This window comes from Pygocentrus nattereri, chromosome 12, assembly GCF_015220715.1.
Source record: "Pygocentrus nattereri isolate fPygNat1 chromosome 12, fPygNat1.pri, whole genome shotgun sequence".
Taxonomy (NCBI): Eukaryota; Metazoa; Chordata; class Actinopteri; order Characiformes; family Serrasalmidae; genus Pygocentrus; species Pygocentrus nattereri.
The window spans coordinates 28,967,599-28,986,602 of record NC_051222.1 but is presented as its reverse complement, the minus strand read 5'-3'; the positions used below and the strand labels follow the sequence as shown (position 1 = coordinate 28,986,602).

The following is a 19,004-nucleotide window of genomic DNA, read 5'->3' as shown; positions in this document are numbered from 1 at the left end:
ATGATATTTTTGAAGTTGTATTGACTCTACACACCCCGTCTCGTCTCCAGGCTTAACCAATAACGTTATGGAAAGGTACAAATACATGCTTTTCACTTGGTAAAACCTATTTATGATTCACAATTGGACCTTAAAACCACTGTTGTACCTTTGAGGGAACATTTATGTTGTTTGTACCTTGAAGAATGAAAAATGTACCTGCACAGAACCTTTATTGCCAACAGTGTACAGTGGGGACCAAAAGGTTGAAACCACATGTAAAATTTGGGATTGTTATAATTTTATGTTAAAAAAATAAACCAGAAATAAATTAGAAAAAAAAAACGCTTAATGAAGAGCCACGAGTTCAATTCAGAACAGTTTTGGGTTTAAATGGTTCATTGGCTTGTAACAATAGCGGATTCCTTTTTGATGCTAAACAGACCACTGCATGTTCAGAAGATGCCGCACATCAGCTGTTCCATCATCTTTCTGCACAAATTGCAATGTCATTATATAATTTATTGCAAAACAAAAAAAAAATGTTGGTTTGAAAAGCTTTGGCTATTGATTAAACAAGTAATGTTTGACATGTTTCTATCTTTAATTTCATGTATACGGTTATGTTTCACCTTAAATACTGCAGTGGTTTCTTGGGCCGATTTTTATAGGTGTGTTCAAACAATTTGAGCGGCAAAAGATCAATAGTGAAAATGTCAGCAGTGTTTTAACTATTTCACAGATTCTATGACGGACATTAGATGAGATTTGCAAACTTTGTTCATGTTGAGCATCAAGAGGAAATACAGCTTCTCCAGTTCAGGCTTGATAACTTGAAAACATGACCTCCAGCTCAATACACTAAATAGTTCAAGACAACAGAAGATGAAAGGAAAGTTCCTGCACGCTGTAGTCACAGTGTTTGAAGTGACAAAAGACAAAATGATCAACGACAATGCCAAAGTGCAAAGTAGAAAACTCTATAATTTATTGCCTTGGATCATAAACCATTCTTTGTTGTTGAGGATGTCAGACATATGCCGTAGCCTACATGCTGCAATCATTTTATTTTGTGTAAACTGTTTTAATTTATTGTCTGAGTTTGTCAGTGTTCAGTTTCACAGATTATCCTGTGGTGTTGGGTGTGCATAATACAGTCTTTACCCCTCCGATCTAATCGCAGTCCATTCAGGACTGGCCTGGTTATAAATATTAAGCATGTTCGACACACAGAATACTTCTGTTTATTGAACTGCATCTGCTGTGAAAGGGATAGCCTTGCCAGTCTCTGAGCTTTATGACAGAAGAACATCAATTTTCTCAAATGAAACACATTGCTCATCCTGCATGATCCACATCTATATCACTTCTGTCAAAATAAAACCTCATATCTTCAAAGAGATAGCTTTACAGGGGGATTTTAAATGTTTTACATTTTTAATGGAAGTAAATGGATACTTTTTTTTTTCATTTTGACACATCAAAAAGAGCAATTGACCTTTTCAAATTATGGCCAAAAAATGAAAAACGCCAAAAATGGAGATACAAGGTTTTGTCCCAAAAGCAGTGGAATGAAAGACTCAGTCAGTGAGAGCCAAGCCGAATAGACATTGTACACAGCTAAACAAGCATTGCTCTAAACCTCGATTGTCCATGTTAAATTCTGTGAGATCTCAAATTCTCAGATGGGACTGGTGGTTGGGATTCTGATTCATCAGTATAATCTGAAGTTGTGCATTTTTTTATTGGGCTGCTCTTGTATCATGGGGGACTTTGATGTCTATAGGCCAAAAAATCAGTGGAGTCTGTCATCAGTGTGGGGGTTCCTCACTATTATCAACACCAGTTATGATTTTAAAAGATCCTGCAGTGTGGGCCAGCCATCAGTAGAAGATTGCCAAAGGAATCTAATTGTAATTACGAACCTAAGTAGTCAATTAATTATGTAATTATGTAGTTATATATAAACAATTCTGTAAAATAATTCAATTTCTCTGAAGGTTTGTTTTTGTTTTTAAAAACTTATTTTTAACCTGTGTTATGTTACTAGGCTGTAAGGTTTGCCACTCACTGCCACAGTCCATGCAAATGCAGCCTGTTTCTCTTTGAAGTGCTAAGACATTTGGAAGCAATGAAGGAGACTCTATTAGTGTCACTAAGGTAAATGGGTGAAAACTGTGAGGAGGTGAGGGAGAGGGAGGTGGGGGATGTTTGAAGGGGAGCCAGGGTGGTGGTGGGGGTTGTAGTAGAGTTTTTTTTTCTTTTTCCCTATTGCAAGGCTTATAGTGTGGGTACAGATTTTTGGCGCCCCCTCCCCTCCTCCTTTCTCCCAATCTGTCCAGGGTCGAACTCACTGTTATCAAAACATCATCCATTACGGAGTTGACAGCCTCACAGGAGGACCCAGGGGCCCTACGAAAAGCCATGGGGAATTTCCGTCACTGTGCAAGGAAAAAAGGGGGGGATGAAGGAAAAGAAAAATGAAGGAGAGAATGAAAGAGAGGAGAGGTGATCCATCATGACCACTCGTTTTTTTTTTTCCCTCTTTGAGGTGGTAAGGCGAGACTGGTAGAGTAAAGAGAGACAGAGAGGGCAACGGACTGTCAGAAAAGGCCTGGCTTAGAGGAGCTGATAAACAGGCCACTGAATACACACATGTAAACCTACTTACAGAGGCTGCTAATGTAATCCAACTTCCTAAAGTTACTGAAGTAGTCAGACATACTTAAACTACGGAGGCACTAAAGTAATCTTACTTACCAAAACTACCAAACTAAACCAATTTACAGAAGTTCCAAATGTAATCCAATTTACCAAAGCTGTTAAAGCAATCCAACTGAATTGAAGCTATTAAAGTAATCCAACCAACCAAAGCTACTAAAGTAATCCAACTAATTGAAGTTGCAAATAAGTAACTTCAATTAGTTGGATTTCTTTAGTAGCTTTGGTTAGTTGCATTTAAGTTACAAATAAATGCAACTAACCAAAGCTACTAAAGTAATCCAACTAATCGAAGCTACTAAAGTAATCCAGCTTTTCCATGCTACTAAAGTAATCCAGCTTTTCCATGCTACTAAAGTAATCCAGCTTTTCCATGCTACTAAAGTAATCCAGCTTTTCCATGCCACTAAAGTCATCCAACTACCTGAAGGTACTAAACGAATTCAACTTTTTGAAGCTACTTTTGTCATTTAACTTCCTGAAGCCACGATTGTAATCCAACTTTCTGAAGATACTATTATAATCTAACTTTCTGAAGCTACTACTCTAATCCAACTTTCTGAAGCTACTACTGTAATCCAATTACTACTGTATTTCAGCTTTCTGAGGATACTATCATAATCCAACTTTCTGAAGGTGTTATCATAATCCAACTTTCTGAAGCTATTATTGTAATCCAACTTTCTGAAGCTATTATTGTAATCCAACTTTCTGAAGCTATTATTGTAATCCAACTTTCTGAAGCTACTAAAGTAATCCAAATTAGTGAAGCTACAATTGTAATCCAACAGATTTATAGTACTGACTGTGAAACATCACAGCTTTTAAATTCAAGTTTCCAAATATATTATTCATACTCCACTGTGACCCCCAAAAATGTAATGCTTTCAAATGAACATTATTCGAATTTGAGTTCAGAAGGAACTCACTGTTAGCTCTATAATTTTGAAGAAATGTTTCCTACACTATCTATCAGTGCTTTACAAGATTCCCTAAACAGACAAAGCTTCCATGTCATTTCTTTAAATTCTTTGAAATCTTGCTAAAATTCCTCTGAAATTCCAGGCAGAATGCCTGTTTTTGAGATTATATGTTTTATGGGTTCTTTTTCACTGTTTTTCACATTAATTATGTCTGTAGAATAGTCTGAGTGTCTCTGTACATCAATGTGCACACAAAAACACAACTCCTGGAAGAGCTTAGTGTGTTTTAGGGGCATTTTAAGTGTCGTTCCCTCAAAATTACCGATAATTAGGGCACTAACAGTTTTATTACCCCCGAAAACAGGATAATCGCCCACCCTCAAAACCCACACAGAGGCCTACCTCCTTAACACCCAGGGAGCAAACTCGACTCATTCAGCTATAAACCACTAAATCTCACCCACCATTTGCTACCAGCGCAATAGCAGCAGGTGTTGGCTTGTAGCTGAGCTGTTAAAACAGCTGATCTAGAGTCAGATTTGGCACTGGCCTGTCTGTACCTCCAAATCCAGCTGTGGTTCAGGAGCAGATCCAGGATCACAGGTTCAGATTTCCCCCGAGCTTACAGTGAGGCCCAGTGGTCACTAGAGGCGTTGCCCTTAGCTACGGGATTGTAATTCGTAATGAGTTTGTGGCTTGGCATAAAAACTGGAGTGTAAAAATACTCAAATTTGCACCAGGGTTTCCTGTCTGTTGTCCTGTTTTCTTATTTTTTCAGACACATTATCACTGTGCACCCATTTTTCAGTGGGTGACCCTGTCACACTAGATGTAGATGATACAGTGCGTGTGAAACAAGTAGGAAAGAGCAAGGCTCAGGGAAGTGCTGGGTAAAGTATAACACAGATGTTTATGTGGTTGGTGTAGTGTAGTGGGTAACACCTCAGCCTTCTATACTGTAGGCTGGGGTTCAATCCCCCACCAGGGCAGGCACCCAGACTCCTTACACCACCTTGACCTTTCTGTGTAAAATGACTGTAAGTTGCTCTGGATAAGAGCATCTGCCAAATGCTGTGAATGTAGCTAAACTGGTTCAAGTAGAGTGTGCTTTTGGTTATCTTTTTGTGTTCCCATAGCAACATCTTCTGCCATTTTCGACACCAGTCAGACAGATTCACCCTTTATATGTACCATAAAACTTTTCTCATCATAAGTTTTTACCAGTTACTCAGTTGTGTGCGTTAAAGTCAGCAAATAAACAGTAATAGTGCATAAAAATGTGCAGACATGTATTCTGTGTGGAGGATGTGCAACTGTTATACTTACAAAATGAACAAAACATGTCATTTGACCAACATTTGCATATAACTGGATATTATTTTAATCCAATTTTGGTGGCTATTAATAATACTGTATTTTGAAGCAAGTAAATGACTTATAGTAAGAGCTAGCCAGGCACAAGTACAGCCTCCAAATGGTGGGGGGTTGGGTTTCAGTGGTACAACTAAACCTGTCAAAATAAACGAGGGAAGCCCATGTCCCCTTTTTAATTTAAAACATTTATCACTGTTGTTGGAAGAAAACCTCAAATCTCCAAAGTGGTAACTTTACAGGAGAAAGAAAAAACCTACTTTACTTTTAATGTAAGTCAGTGGAACCAGATTTGACTTACATTACTGAGTCATTTTAGGTCATTTCTTTTAGTCTATTCATCATGAGATTTACACAGAAAAATGTACAGAAATTATGTCAAAAACTGAAAAATGATCAAAATGGAGATGTGAGGTTTTCTTCTGAGAACAGTGATTTTTTTTAGTTTGGAAGTAGTAGTTAGGTTGTATATCTTCTACCAGTATATTCTGTTAAAAAGTGCCTAAATATGTGGTGAAACTATGTTATACCTATAGTTTCCTGAACTGCACATTCCTCCTTTGCTTGATAGCTGACTGTTCATGATACAGATGTAGGCAAAAGTTTAAAGGCTCCTGGTTTTGTTCTTTTTCTATGTGAAAGCAACTTAACACTTCCTCTACAGGGAACACACACATATGGGCCTTTTCTGCAAATTTTAGCTAACAATTTCTGTTTATTTGCTGAGTTTGAGTTATTGGAAAAAATAAAACATGTGCTGTAACTTTTATATTAAATTTTTATTAAATTTTATTAATTTTTATTTTATATTACATTTTTTTCCTGTATGTCAAACACCTGTCATTTAACCAGGGGATGTGCTATACTTTGCATGTGACTGTATATATGATGGCATCATTGCTATGTAAACTAAACAAAATGATATGTATATTTGTATATTTTGCTATGAATTAATGAATTATTATGAATGAATTTTCAGTCTATTATACAGAACTATTAATTAATTAAATTAATTAAATTAAATTCATTAATATGGGATTTTCTGTATAAGCTCCTCTTTTCCTCTGCTGTGTTTTAGCACCCGTACCCATCTGAGGAACAGAAAAAGCAGCTAGCTCAGGATACCGGACTGACCATCCTGCAGGTCAATAACTGGTGAGTGGTCCAGTGTGTTTACATTCAGTTTCTCAGGCATGAAGACCAACTGCACTGGAATCCAACTTACCGAGGCTACGATTCCACCTTCAGTCCTCAGGCAGGAATTTGTAAAGACATTTTTGTTGGCACTGAATGCGCAGCTTATTCTGATTGATTGTGACAGGAGACATATTTTATACACAATACTTCATTTTCTGAATTGTTCTGCCACACTGTGAACCAGAGTATTAGATGTTCACTGTTACTTCAATGGCAAAATGAACTTCTTCTGGTTTTCATTAGAGCCTCCTGACATGAGTTTAACGACGTGAAGTGTGCTGCATGCTTTTGTCCCGTAGAGTTTTCAGTTGAAGTGAAAAACTTGTGTCATAACTAAAAAGCATTTTTTGGGGTCAAAAAATATCTCACTAAGATGCCCAGATGGAAACGGTTTTGGGATAAACGTACTGCACAAGAAGGAGGGCCTTCAGGAAAACACAGGGAAAACTGGTTTTAACTACCCTCCTAATAAGATGGTTCTTCAAGGGTTCTTTAGTAAAGAAAATGATCCTATATAGAGCCATGGTCACTCAAAGACTCCTTGCATGGTTAAAGGGTTCTTTGCATCATGAAATGGTCCTTCAGATTGATGGATATGGTTCTATAAAGAACATTTTAGAAGGGTTCTGTGTAGTTCTGTGTAACTTTTTCTAGTTACAGGCTTGATAACCCCTTCAAAAGGGTTCTGTATGGAACTGTCTATATAGACATTAGGCCTGATTCATGTGTTTAAAATAGATGGCTCTTCATGGGTTCTTAAGTAAAGAGTTCTATTCAGAACAATTTCATGCTGAAATGGTTCTTTCCATGGTGAAATGGTTCTGATGGAGAATGTATTGTACACTGTTAGCAAAAAGGGTTCTATGTAGCACTAAAAAGGGTGCTTTGGCTTAACAATAACAATAGTGGAACCATTTTTGGTTACAAATAGAGCCCTTTTCTAGATAAAACACCTTCTTTATCAATCAGAAGAACCATTTCATGCTGCAAAAACCCATCAATCATGCAAGTTCTTTGAGTGTTCATGGTTCTATGTAGAACCATTTCCTTTACTAAAGAACCCTTGAAGAACAATCTTTCTAAGAGTGTATATGTTTCTATATAGTGAACCTTTTTGAAAATGGCTCTGTATAGCACCATAAGCTTGACATTTTTAACAATGGTAGAACCCTTTTTGGTGCTATATAAAACTTTTTTCAAAATAGGTTCTATGTAAGACTATACAGAACACATTCTCAATCAATATGAAAAACCATTTCACTATGTAAAGAACTATTTAAGCATGACATTCTTCTATATAGAACTCATGGCTCTAAATATAACCATTTCTTTCACTAAAGAACACTTGAAGAAGCATCTACAGCACATTATCTAGCCATCAGAAGAACCATTTCATGATGCAAAGAATCCTTTTATCATGCACTTTCTTTCAGTGCCCATGGTTCTATATAGAACCATTTTCTTTACTGAAAAACATTAAAGAACCATCTTTTTACTTTGATAGTATCACATTATATAACGTTCACTCGCTGTTCTGCTTTAGAATGAGTCACATTTAAAATGTTCTTTAGGAAGATGAGGAGGTGAGTAGTTAGTTAGCTACTGGATGAAAAATGCTAAAGGAGAATTTCATCTATTTTTCAGAAATTCTGCAAAATTTACAGATTCAGATTTCTTTACAGTGGCCCCAGGGGGTCACAATGTCTACAACACAAATACAGACATTTTATTTATTGTATAAAACCACTAGTGAAGCTACACGTGTCTTCTCAGCTTCATATATAATGTCAATGATGGTAAAATGCTGCTAAGTGCAAAAGAGGCTTGCTTTTGGCACTTTTCACATCAACAATGCCCTGCAAGTAGTTAAAAAATATGGTTTAGGCCAAAAGCGTGTTGCTCTGGGCAATGTATTTGTAACCATTTTATGTAATCATTTTCTGTGAGTTAACTTTTACAAGGTATTAAATTATACCTCATACGTAATTAAATGGTTAAAATAAAATCGTGAAGAGTATTTCAATGTGAAATGCTCTGTTCATAGTCAGAATTATTCACAGTGGTGGTGATAGGAACCAGACAGCTGGAGAGTTTAATGTATCTAAAAACAACCACATGAAATGATTCTGATCATACTGCTTGAAATATTGTCTTACAGTACACTCTAAGAAAAAAAGGGTATGACACTGTCACTGGGGCAGTAGCCTTCTTGTCACTGCACTGTTAGAAATAAAGGTACAGTGCAGTATAAACGTTCCCTCAAAGGTACAACAGTGGCTTTAAGGTCCAATTGTGTACTTTAAATAGGTTTTTCCTAGCGGAAAAGTAGACATTTGTATCTTTTTATAAAGTAATTTTTTTTAAAACGGAACCATTTAATAAAAAGCCTGGAGACGAGATGGGTTGCGTGGCGTCAATACAACTTGGAAAATATCATTTCAGTGGATTATGGTACAGTTATGTTTCATGAGTAAAGGTACTGAGATGTATCCCTGAGGGGACCACCACAGTGACATTGTCGTACCTTTTTTTCTGAGACTGTGGGGTGGCACCCTCAGGGCTACATCTCAGTATTTTTAGTCAGGGAATGTAATTGTACCATAATCCACTGAAATTATATTATAGCGAGACTCCACACACCCCGTCTCGCTATATCTGTGTTGGAGACATAGTGACTTCTGGTTCCTATCACCACCACTGTAAAGAAATCTGAGTCTGTATGTTTCTCTAAAATAAAACATTTCACCCAAAACAATCTGAATAATGTTGTTTACATCCCAAAGAATGAATTATATATGAAGTTGATATAAAAAATCCCCTTTAAACACTTTACACGTCTGGTTCCCAGGACCACTGTTGTGAACAACTCCGACTAAGCTTATCTAGAATGCCAATCTAGAAACCACTCCTGACATTGTGGAAAAGTAGTGAATGGAGCCGTTTATAATTGTCTCTTTTAATGAACAGACTAGGCTTAGTTTTGGATGTAGTTACACTGGAAATCGTGGACTTTCCATTGAAAATCTGCAGTCTAGAACCAGGCTTAATCTCTGACTTAGACTTTAAGGACATCAAGAAGGTTTAAGGTGTCTTGAACGGGACCCTGAGTTTTTCATTAGATTAATAAACGATTTATTCCTGGTTCTATTTGAGAATAAGTCATACATGTATGTATTTAATGCTTTAATCCAGCCTATTAATTTACTAGAAAGCCTCAGTTATACTGGATCACTATTATTACACGTTGCTTCCCCGTGTTCCATTCCTGCACTCTGGAACGTTCCCAGATCATTCTTCAATGCTTTGTTGCTTGGCAACAGTGTGTTCCGCTCTCAGAACAGGTGAGGGGATGTGGTGAGGAGTGCAAACGAGCACTTGTCACATTAAACAAAAGTTTCATGGTGAACAGCTGGACTGGTTTATTTAAACCCACCCACATACGATGGTTGACCGCTGAGTAACCCCACATTACGCTGCAGCCAGACGCACATTTTATGGTTCGACCTGACCAAGTGTGTCTAACAGCGCATTCATATAAATTCATTCCGATATATATGAAAGTCCTGGATTTAACATTTGGCAGTGGAGAGTTATTACTTTTATTTTGCTGGAAGTCAAATGGATTCTTTTCAATAGACGTTTCTAAGTAGATTAGATAATAATCCACTTGCACAAGGAAAATAAGTGAGAAAAAAAAACAGGAGTTAAAAAAATTATTAGAAGTTCTAAAGAATAATGAGACTCCTAACAACCACCTGGAAGACCTGACAAACACCAAAACTGTCCCCATCAGATAAACAGCACTTAAAGCTTTCCTCTCTGAGAGAGAGGAGAAGATCAAGCTCCACTCTGGATTCAGATCTGAAAACATCCACAGGAGCTTCTGTCCATCCTTCCACTGAGAGACACTCAGCGCTATGAGTCTGAAAGGAAGGGGAGCTGTCAGAAAAGCAAAAAAGCAAAAAAAAGAAGAAATGAAACAAGCTGCTGGTGTTTCTCAGAACATTGGACTGACCACCCCAGAGTCCAGATCTCAACATCACCGGGTGTGTTTGGGATTGTTTGGATGGTGAGAAACAGAAAATGTTTAACCAACTTCTAAGACTCAACTCTGTGAAAAATATCCCTGCAGCTTTCACTGAAACACTGAAAGTGAGTCTCCTGAAACGAACAGGGAGCCTAGGGAGCATCTTGTCTTGATAAGAGAGTTGGATGCTGTTCATGTTTATTAGCCCTGACTATACTGGGGCTTATATGTCACCATCCTGTTTGAGCTACACTCATACACAGATCAGCTTAGCTTTACAGCAAAAACCCTCATCCTCCCCTAAAATAAAGCTACATAATGCTTTTACCGGAGAAACTGTGACTAAGAGTGAACTGTGTGCCATGCTGTTTGATCTCCAATCATCACACTTGTGTGAGCAGACTGAAAGACTAATCTGTGCTCCTGTGTTTCATGTTTGAGAGTGGGCCTCAAATAACTGTAGCACACGTCCCACCCTTGTACGTTTATGGTACGTGTTTGGCATGTGTGTGTGTGTGTGTGTGTGTGTGTGTGTGTGTGTGTGCATGTGTTCAGGGTGAGAAGGCAGGGCCTGCAGCTCGTAAACTCAACCTCATGGTGTGAAGTAAGGGGTCAGCCAGGGGTCAAATTTTACCCCCCTAAAAGAGGGGGCAGTCTTTTCACCATATGGGCCTCTTTTCTTGTCTCTGATTGGCCACTGGACAGGCAGCTTGTAGGGGGGGTGCTCGGCAGACAGAATGGATTAGGTCTCATTGTAAGAAAGCTGATCGAGGGTCCGTTTTTTTAATGGTCAAATTGCTGTAAACTGTAAATTGGTGCATTTGTTATGGAATGTTTGCACAATGTAAAGAGCAGCTGATATTTTCAAATAGTGTAAAAACAAATGAAAAGCTATAAAAGCTACAGTATTCTGACATGATGGTAATAAAAACCAGTTATATGAAAAGGGATGTTCAGTCCTTCATCGGTCCTCAGGCTGAGATTACGAGTATTTTCTCTATTTATTTCAACCTGCTCATTGCTATAATCTGAAAAAAACTCTGGTTAACGTCTGGTTCTTTCATTTTTTAAGACAATGGAAAATGCTAGATGCTCCTTACATTGTCTGATCATGATGAATGGACCAATAGAAAGGTCCCAAATGTACTTAAATAAAATATTTTTTTTCTTTCATCTGAAATGAGGTTTCCTTATGATAGTGGTGTTATATATCAGCAGCTTTAACTAACACAAAGGTAAATATATAATTACCATTCAATTCATGCATTCTCCATCCATCCATCCATCCATCCATCCATCCATCCATCCATCCATCCATCCATCCATCCATCCATCCATCCATCCATTCTCTAAGCCGCTTCTCCGTCAGGGTCGCGGGATTCATGCATTGTCTCTGAATAAAGGTTAACATTATGTGAAGGTCCATTAAACTATGTTTAAACCCTCTTTTCACTTGCACATCTCTAAAGAATCATCCACAGGAAGGTTCCTTAGGAAAACCAAAGTGGTTCTTCAGCAACGTCATTCCAAATAATTCCTTTTGGCCAGTATTAGCCGTCTTGTTAATTTTTAGCTGTGCTCTCTTAGGGCCATAAAGAGTTCCTTGAGTGATGCTGTAGAGCAACCCATTTTATTTCCCTGAAGAACCATGTTCAAAAAAGAGATATGAATATGTGAAGGAACTTTCTAGTGGAGGCTTAAAGAACCTTCACATAATGTACAGTTTCTGTAAAGGTTCTACAACAATTTAAGGGCTTTTCAAAGAACCTTCAAGTAATGTGTTAAAGTTGTAATAAGGTTCTTCACACTTATTTGAGTTGTTTATTGTCTCAAAATGGGTTCTTTCACAGCATGCAGGGAACCCTTTGCTTCTCTCATTCACTAAAATTGTTTTTTATTTTATTTTATTTTAAGATTTAGACACGTTCTGTCTTCACTTAAAGTTTTGGACTCATTTCAATATTTTTCTTCACGATTCAATTCATGCATTTAGTCCACTCTAACGGTTCCTAAACAGTTCTAGGAGAAACCTGTAAGTGGTATAGAACCCTTAGAGACAAATGGTTTATATATATTTGACGGAAGCCAAAGCTGTTTGTTCTGTTGCATTGAGGAACCTTTTCTGGCACCTTTATTTCAAAATAAAGAGAACAAAATCTTCGGAGTAGATCTTCATTTCCTCCCATTGCTGCTGGACGGGCCTCGTTAGCTCACTCCCATCGTTTGCGGTGTGTGAACTGACGCTGTTCTGAATGACCCCCACCTCTCTGGGAGAACATGAAATAGAAGCGGCCCGCCTGGGGTGAAACAGGGGCGACATAAATCATGTGCCGACCAGGGCGCTGGCACCTGGAGGTCAGAGGTCATGAGGGGGTTTTTAGGCTGAGAAAGACCAGAGCCGCATCTCTGCTCAGCATGTGAGGTCATCAGGTCACCGAGTCATAAGGTGAAAGGTGAAGCATTGCAGGGGAGCTGATAGTAAAAGCACTCTGAGCTCATCTGTACAGTGACATCATTTACATTAACTCACACTGACCCTGATGATGGGGCAGTAATGATCTGTCCAGAGGTGCATATGATTCCACTCAACTCTGATTCTTCAGGAAATGATCCAGTGCCTTTCAGATTCCATGATTCAGTTGGGTTCAGTTACTTGGGTACAATAATATAGAATTATATTCTGAAAATGTCACCACAGTTTGATTTGATTCAGTTCTTTTGGTATGATTCAGAAATTAAATGTACCAAAAATGCACAACGATTCAATTTGGTTCAGTTGATTTATTTGATAAAATTCACAGATTTTCAGTTGGATGTGATTAGACCGTTTTGGCGCACTTCAGAAATATAATTATCATAATTATTTCACAGAGAGTTGACTTCATTTTTTCTGTACCATTCAGAGTTATTTTTAAAATACATCAATATGATCGATATGATTTAATTTGACTATTTCGGTACAAAATGCAAACTAAAACATATATAAATAAAACATTTCATGAGAATTCAATTCTGAATCATTTGATTATTATGCTAGGACAGAATTTGACATTAAAAAAATTTCAGTGTGACTTGATTTGATATGATAATTTTAATGCAATGCAAATATTTTAAAAAATCATGATGATTAAGTTCAGTTGGATTCGATTATTTTGGTATGATTCAGAATCATGTTTAAAATATTTCAGCATGATGAGATTAGATTATTGTGATAAAATTGACATTTTTTTGGTTTGATTCAAAAGTATGTTTAAAAATTTCAACATAATTTGATTTGTTTAGACTCATTTGGTACAAATTTGTAATTTGGTAAAAATTGGTAAACATTTTTTTTTTGGTTTGAATTTCAATTGATTTTATTCTGTTTGATTTTCTTCTAGGTGAGTGTGTGATTCAGAATTATATGTTACCAAATTGTTAATATTTTTTGTCAAATTAATTTCTGAATCATACCAAAAGAACTGAATCAAATCAAACTGTGGTGACATTTTCAGAATATAATTCTATATTATTGTACCCAAGTAACTGAACCCAACTGAATCATGGAATCTGAAAGGCACTGAATCATTTCCTGAAGAATCAGAGGTGAGTGGAATCATATGCACCTCTGGACAGATCATTACTGCCCCATCATCAGGGTCAGTGTGAGTTAATGTAAATGATGTTGCTGTACAGATGAGCTCAGAATGCTTTTACTCTCAGCTACTACCAGAAAATAAAGCGGACTCTTCACTGAATATTATTAAAATGTATTCTGATCAATTCTAACGTCCTCTTTCACACCTGTGTGAATATGATGTTAACATTGTCGGATTGCTACTGAAAAGATGCTGTATCTGAAATGTCCTGTCTTTTGGGGAACAACAGGAAGTTATTAAATGATAATATACAGTAACTTTCTATTTATTATAATTTCTTGTTGAGAGATTTGATCCCCACTTTTATCTCTCTCTGTAGGTTCATCAATGCCAGGAGAAGGATAGTCCAGCCGATGATCGATCAGTCCAATCGTGCTGGTAATCTGCTCTGTTATTATCTTTCTTCTTTAAAGCCTGCATTTCTTCCTGCTCAGACCTCCACTTATCTCTCCTGCAGTCTCCAGCACTTCCACTAAGTGGGTCGAATCCAAACAGGAAAGTCACCTCATGGTTCTGAGGGCCTGTTTTAAGTGATGGAAAATGAATCGTTGGACCAAAGTGATAGATTTCATCCTCCTGTTCTTCTGTCTTCAAATCTATCTTGTTCATTTCTCGCTACACTCTCTGGCTCTCTACCACTCTACCCGCTCTGCCTCCCTCTGTCGCTCTCTCTCTCTCGCTTTCTCATTTTCTCTCTTTCTGTCTGAGCTGTCAGAGGGAGCTGGTCTTTTTTCTGTTGAGCTGTAGTGAAGTTTATGGGCTGTGAGGGGGGGGGCGTGGGGCGGTGAAGGTTTTGGCTGAGCTGGAGGGATGGAAGGAGGAGGTATGGAGGGGTGGAGGGATGTGGAAGGGTAGTTCAAAGACATTTCTGAACTGTTGCCCTTATGCCAGTTAACCAGACACAGCTCACAAACCCAATACAGACTATACTGTAATCTGTAATAGGGGAGACAGAGAGAGAGAGAGAGAGAGAGAGAGAGAGAGAGAGAGAGAGAGAGAGAGAGAGAGAGAGAGAGAGAGAGAGAGAGAAAATGTGGGAGAATTAGCGAGAGAAATAACTTAATTTGTTTTATTTTTAACTACTACAACACTTTATCTTGAGTGTCCACTGTAGATGCTTTGTTGTTGCTCACCTTGCTAACATTCAACTACACATATATTAAATGCAACTGTTAATTGAGTGTATTAGGTTTTATTAAATCTAAACTTAACCGTAACTTCAACTCAAAACTGAAACCTATTCCTGAATCTGTTCAACTGTAAACCAAGCTTAATCCTAAATATAAGCCTAACCAGAGCTTCAACCAAAGCCTAAAATTAATCCTAAATATAACCCTAACCAGAGCTTCATCCCAAAACCTAAGATTAATCCTAAATATAAGCCTAACCAGAGCTTCATCCCAAAACCTAAGATTAATCCTAAATATAAGCCTAACCAGAGCTTCAACCCAAAACCTAAGATTAATCCTAAATATAAGCCTAACCAGAGCTTCAACCCAAAACCTAAAATGAATCCTAAACACAATCGTAACCAGAGCTTTAACCCAAAATTTAAGATTAATCCTAAATATAGTCATAACCATAATTTCATCCCAAAACCTAAATTTAATCCTAAATATAATCCTAACCGTAAAACTTCATCCCAAAACCTAAACTTAATCTTAAATATAATCCTAACCAGGGCTTTTACCCAAAACCTAAGATTAATCCTAAATATAATCCTAACCAATAACATTATCCCAAAACCTAAACTTAATCTTAAATATAACCCTAACCAGAGCTTTAACCCAAAACTTAAACTTAATGCTGGACTTAACCCTAATCCTAGAAAAACTGAGGGCATGTTGTAAAGCATCTGTAGATAATCTGTAGGAAACTCTCAAAATAAAGTGTGACCACGATTGTTTGTATGTAAGATGCCCTGTATTTATACTGTATATAAAAATGATTTATTTATTGATTTACTGATTGATGTTGATCCTCTTCCTGTGCAGTCGGTCACAGCGGGCCGTATCCTCCTGACGGTCAGTCGATGGGAGGTTACATGCTGGATGGACAGGCTCACATGGGCACCAGACCCCCAGGTTACTGCTTTAAACTCTCATTACACGTTTCAATACATAGTACTGTCTACATGTTGAAATGCATTAAGTACAAAAGTTCAAATGTTTTCCATCAGCCAAGATCGGATTATCCTCCAGTCCTTCTTTAGTTTTTGCACGATGAGGCTAGACATGGGCAAAAGTACACTTTTTTTTAAAAAAAAGACGGTTCTTTAAGGGTTCTCTAGTAAAGAAAATGCATCTATATAGACCCATGAACACTCAAAAAACGCTTTGTGTGATTAAAGGGCTCTTTGCATCGGGAAAGGCTCCTCAGATTGATGGAGAATGTGCTGTAGATGCTTTTATATAGAACCTTTGTGAAAAGGGTTCTTCTATTGTTATGATGTCAAGCTTGTAATGATAGTAAAACCCTTTTTGGGGCTATATAACCTTTTCGAAAAGGTTTTATATTGAACCATCTACAGCATATTCTCCATCAATCTGAAGAACCTTTCACAATGCAAAGAGCACTTTAGTCATGCAAAGGGTTCTTTAAGGCCTTCTTGGTTCTATATAGAACTATTAATAAACCCTTGAAGAAACGTCTTTTTTACATTTACGGCATTTGGCAGTTATCCAGACACTTATCCAGAATAACTTACAATTTGATTCCTTTACACAGGTAGGCAAAGGTAGTGTTAGGAGTCTAGCCCAAGGACTCTTATTGGCATAGCGTAGGGTCCCTTGCCCAGGCAGAGGACTGAGCCCCAGTCTTCATACAAAACATTCAGGGTGCCAATACTGTTTCAGCTATTCCACATGCTGTTATCCATTATTATGATGACAGGGTGTTGTGAAGTGTCAGAAACCACATTAGCCAGTCGGGATGCGCCAGTGTGGGAATTGTGGGCTGCAGCTGAATTCTGATATTTTGCATGCACACATCTGCTGATGTCGCATCTACTGAACATTCTGCTCTTCCAGAGGACAATAAATACACGTAATATTGGTTTGCAATGTTGGCCAAATTCAAGCATCTGTCAGGGGCTGATTTTTTTTAATCAATTATGTGCTGCTACTGATGATATTGATACTGTTGTGCATCTCAACAAGCAAGTCCATATGACAGTCCTTAACACCTGAAAACAGTCAGAGGCAAGTATACAGTCATTAGATATGCAGTTTGCATGATGCTAATTGGTGGAGTATAAGCTGCCTTACATATTTAGGTTTTATTTGTATAAATTAATTTTTTAAGAAGCCTCACATATTAACTGTATGACAATGAAAAAAATAACTCTCTCTCTCTCTCTCTCTCTCTCTCTCTCTGTCTCTGTCCCTCCCTCTCTCTCTCCCTCTCTCTCTGATTCTCTTTCTCTCTCTCCCTCTCTGTCTCTGTCCCTCTCTTTCTCTGTCCCTCTCTCTCTCCCTCTCTCTCTGTCCCTCCCTCTCTCTCTGATTCTCTTTCTCTCTCTCCTTCTCTTTCTCTGTCCCTCTCTCTCTGTCTCTGTCTCTCTCTCTGTCTCTGCCTCTCTCTCTCTCTCTCTCTCTCTCTCTCTCTCTCAGGATCACTGGCTGGGATGGGGATGGACACGCAGTGGCACTACATGTAATCTGTGAGGGTTCCGTTCAGCTACACCAACACATGAGAGCGGTGAGCTCAACCTTTTTTACTGTAAACAGATACGATTTATTCAAGTTTGTTTTTGAAAACAGTGACACAAGCTGCAGAGACGACGAGAATGAATCATACAAAGAGAGAGAGAAAGAAAGAAATAGTTAAAGAGAGAAAAAGAGAGAGAAGGACAGAAATAGTTTAGAGAGAAAGAAAAAGAGGAGAGAGAGACAGAGAGAAAGATAGAAAGAGAGGAAAAAAGACAGAAATAGTTAGAGAAAGAGAAAGAAAGAGGAGAGAGAGAGCAAAAGAGAGACAGAGAGAGAGAGATAAAGAGAGGAGAAAAAGACAGAAAAAGAGAAAGAGAAAGAAAGAGAGGAGAGAGAGCAAAAGAGAGAAAGAGAGAGATAAAGAGAGGAGAGAAAAACAGAAATAGGTAAGAGAGAGAGAAAGAAAGAAAGAGTCTTGAGAGAGAAAGAGAAAGGGGAGAGAGACAAAAATAGAGATAGGCAAAAATAGATCAGAGAGAAAGAGAAAGAGAGGTAAGACAGCGAAAGGGAGACAGAGAGAGATAAAGAGAGGAGAAATACAGAAATAGTTGGAGAAAGAAAGAGAGGAGAGAGAGACTGTGAAAGAGACAGAGAGAGAGATAAAGAGAGGAGAGAAAAACAGAAACAGGTAAGAGAGAGATAGAAAGAAAGTATTTAGAGAGAAAGAGAAGGGGGGGAGAGAGAGAGGAGAGAGACAGAAATAGGTCAGAGAGAGAGAGAAAGGGTGGAAAGAGAAAGAAAGAAAGAAAGAAAGAAAGGAGAGAAAGACAGAAGTAGTTAAAGAGAGAGAGCGACAGATAAAAAAGACAAAGAAGAAGAGGTGTGCGAAAAGAAAGAGAGAGAGACAGAGAGAGAGAGAGTAAGACTCCCGCAGAGATACTAATGAGCTTTCTCTTTCTGTGTCTCTGCCGCTCTCTCTCTTTTTCCTCTCTCTCTCTTTGTCTCTCTCTGTCTCTGCTTTCCATCTGTCTGTCTGTCTGTCTGTCTCTCTTCCTCCTCTCTCTCTCTCTCTCTCTCTCTGCTTTCCATCTGTCTGTCTGTCTCTCTTCCTCCTCTCTCTCTCTCTCTGAATGCACAGTCTCCAACGTCTATTCAGACAATACATCTGTCATATCCCATAATGCCTCGCTGCTCTAACAGATGACCCTCCGCCCCACTGCATGTGGACCCCTGCGCGGAGGGCCTTTTGACCTCTCTAATCTTCTCGTTCCTTTCTTTGTCTCTTTTGCTCTCCTGATGTGGGAGCGGCTCAGTTACTCAGTTATGATTTCTCCTCGCCTCACAGTCAACGACTGTTCAGTGTGAATAACGTTAAGAGTCTTGAACAGTAAAATCATCCAGTCTGATTTTCCGCTTACAGATAGGAGCTCTTACGTTGTACACCTGAGGGTAACAGTGCGCGCATACACTTGAATTAAACGTGCACATTATTTCCACA

General features: G+C 38.2%; 1 protein-coding gene across 1 annotated transcript in view; it reads left to right on the top strand.

Annotated features, from left to right (window-relative positions):
- meis1a (Meis homeobox 1 a) overlaps positions 1-19,004 on the top strand; it is a 58,430-nt gene that overhangs the window by 36,418 nt on the left and 3,008 nt on the right. Inside the window, exons 9-12 of the mRNA XM_037543152.1 lie at positions 6,073-6,149; positions 14,176-14,234; positions 15,851-15,940; positions 17,468-17,555. Coding sequence (XP_037399049.1) covers positions 6,073-6,149; positions 14,176-14,234; positions 15,851-15,940; positions 17,468-17,514 — 273 coding nt within the window. The 3' untranslated portion in view covers positions 17,515-17,555. The remainder of the gene's footprint in view (positions 1-6,072; positions 6,150-14,175; positions 14,235-15,850; positions 15,941-17,467; positions 17,556-19,004) is intronic.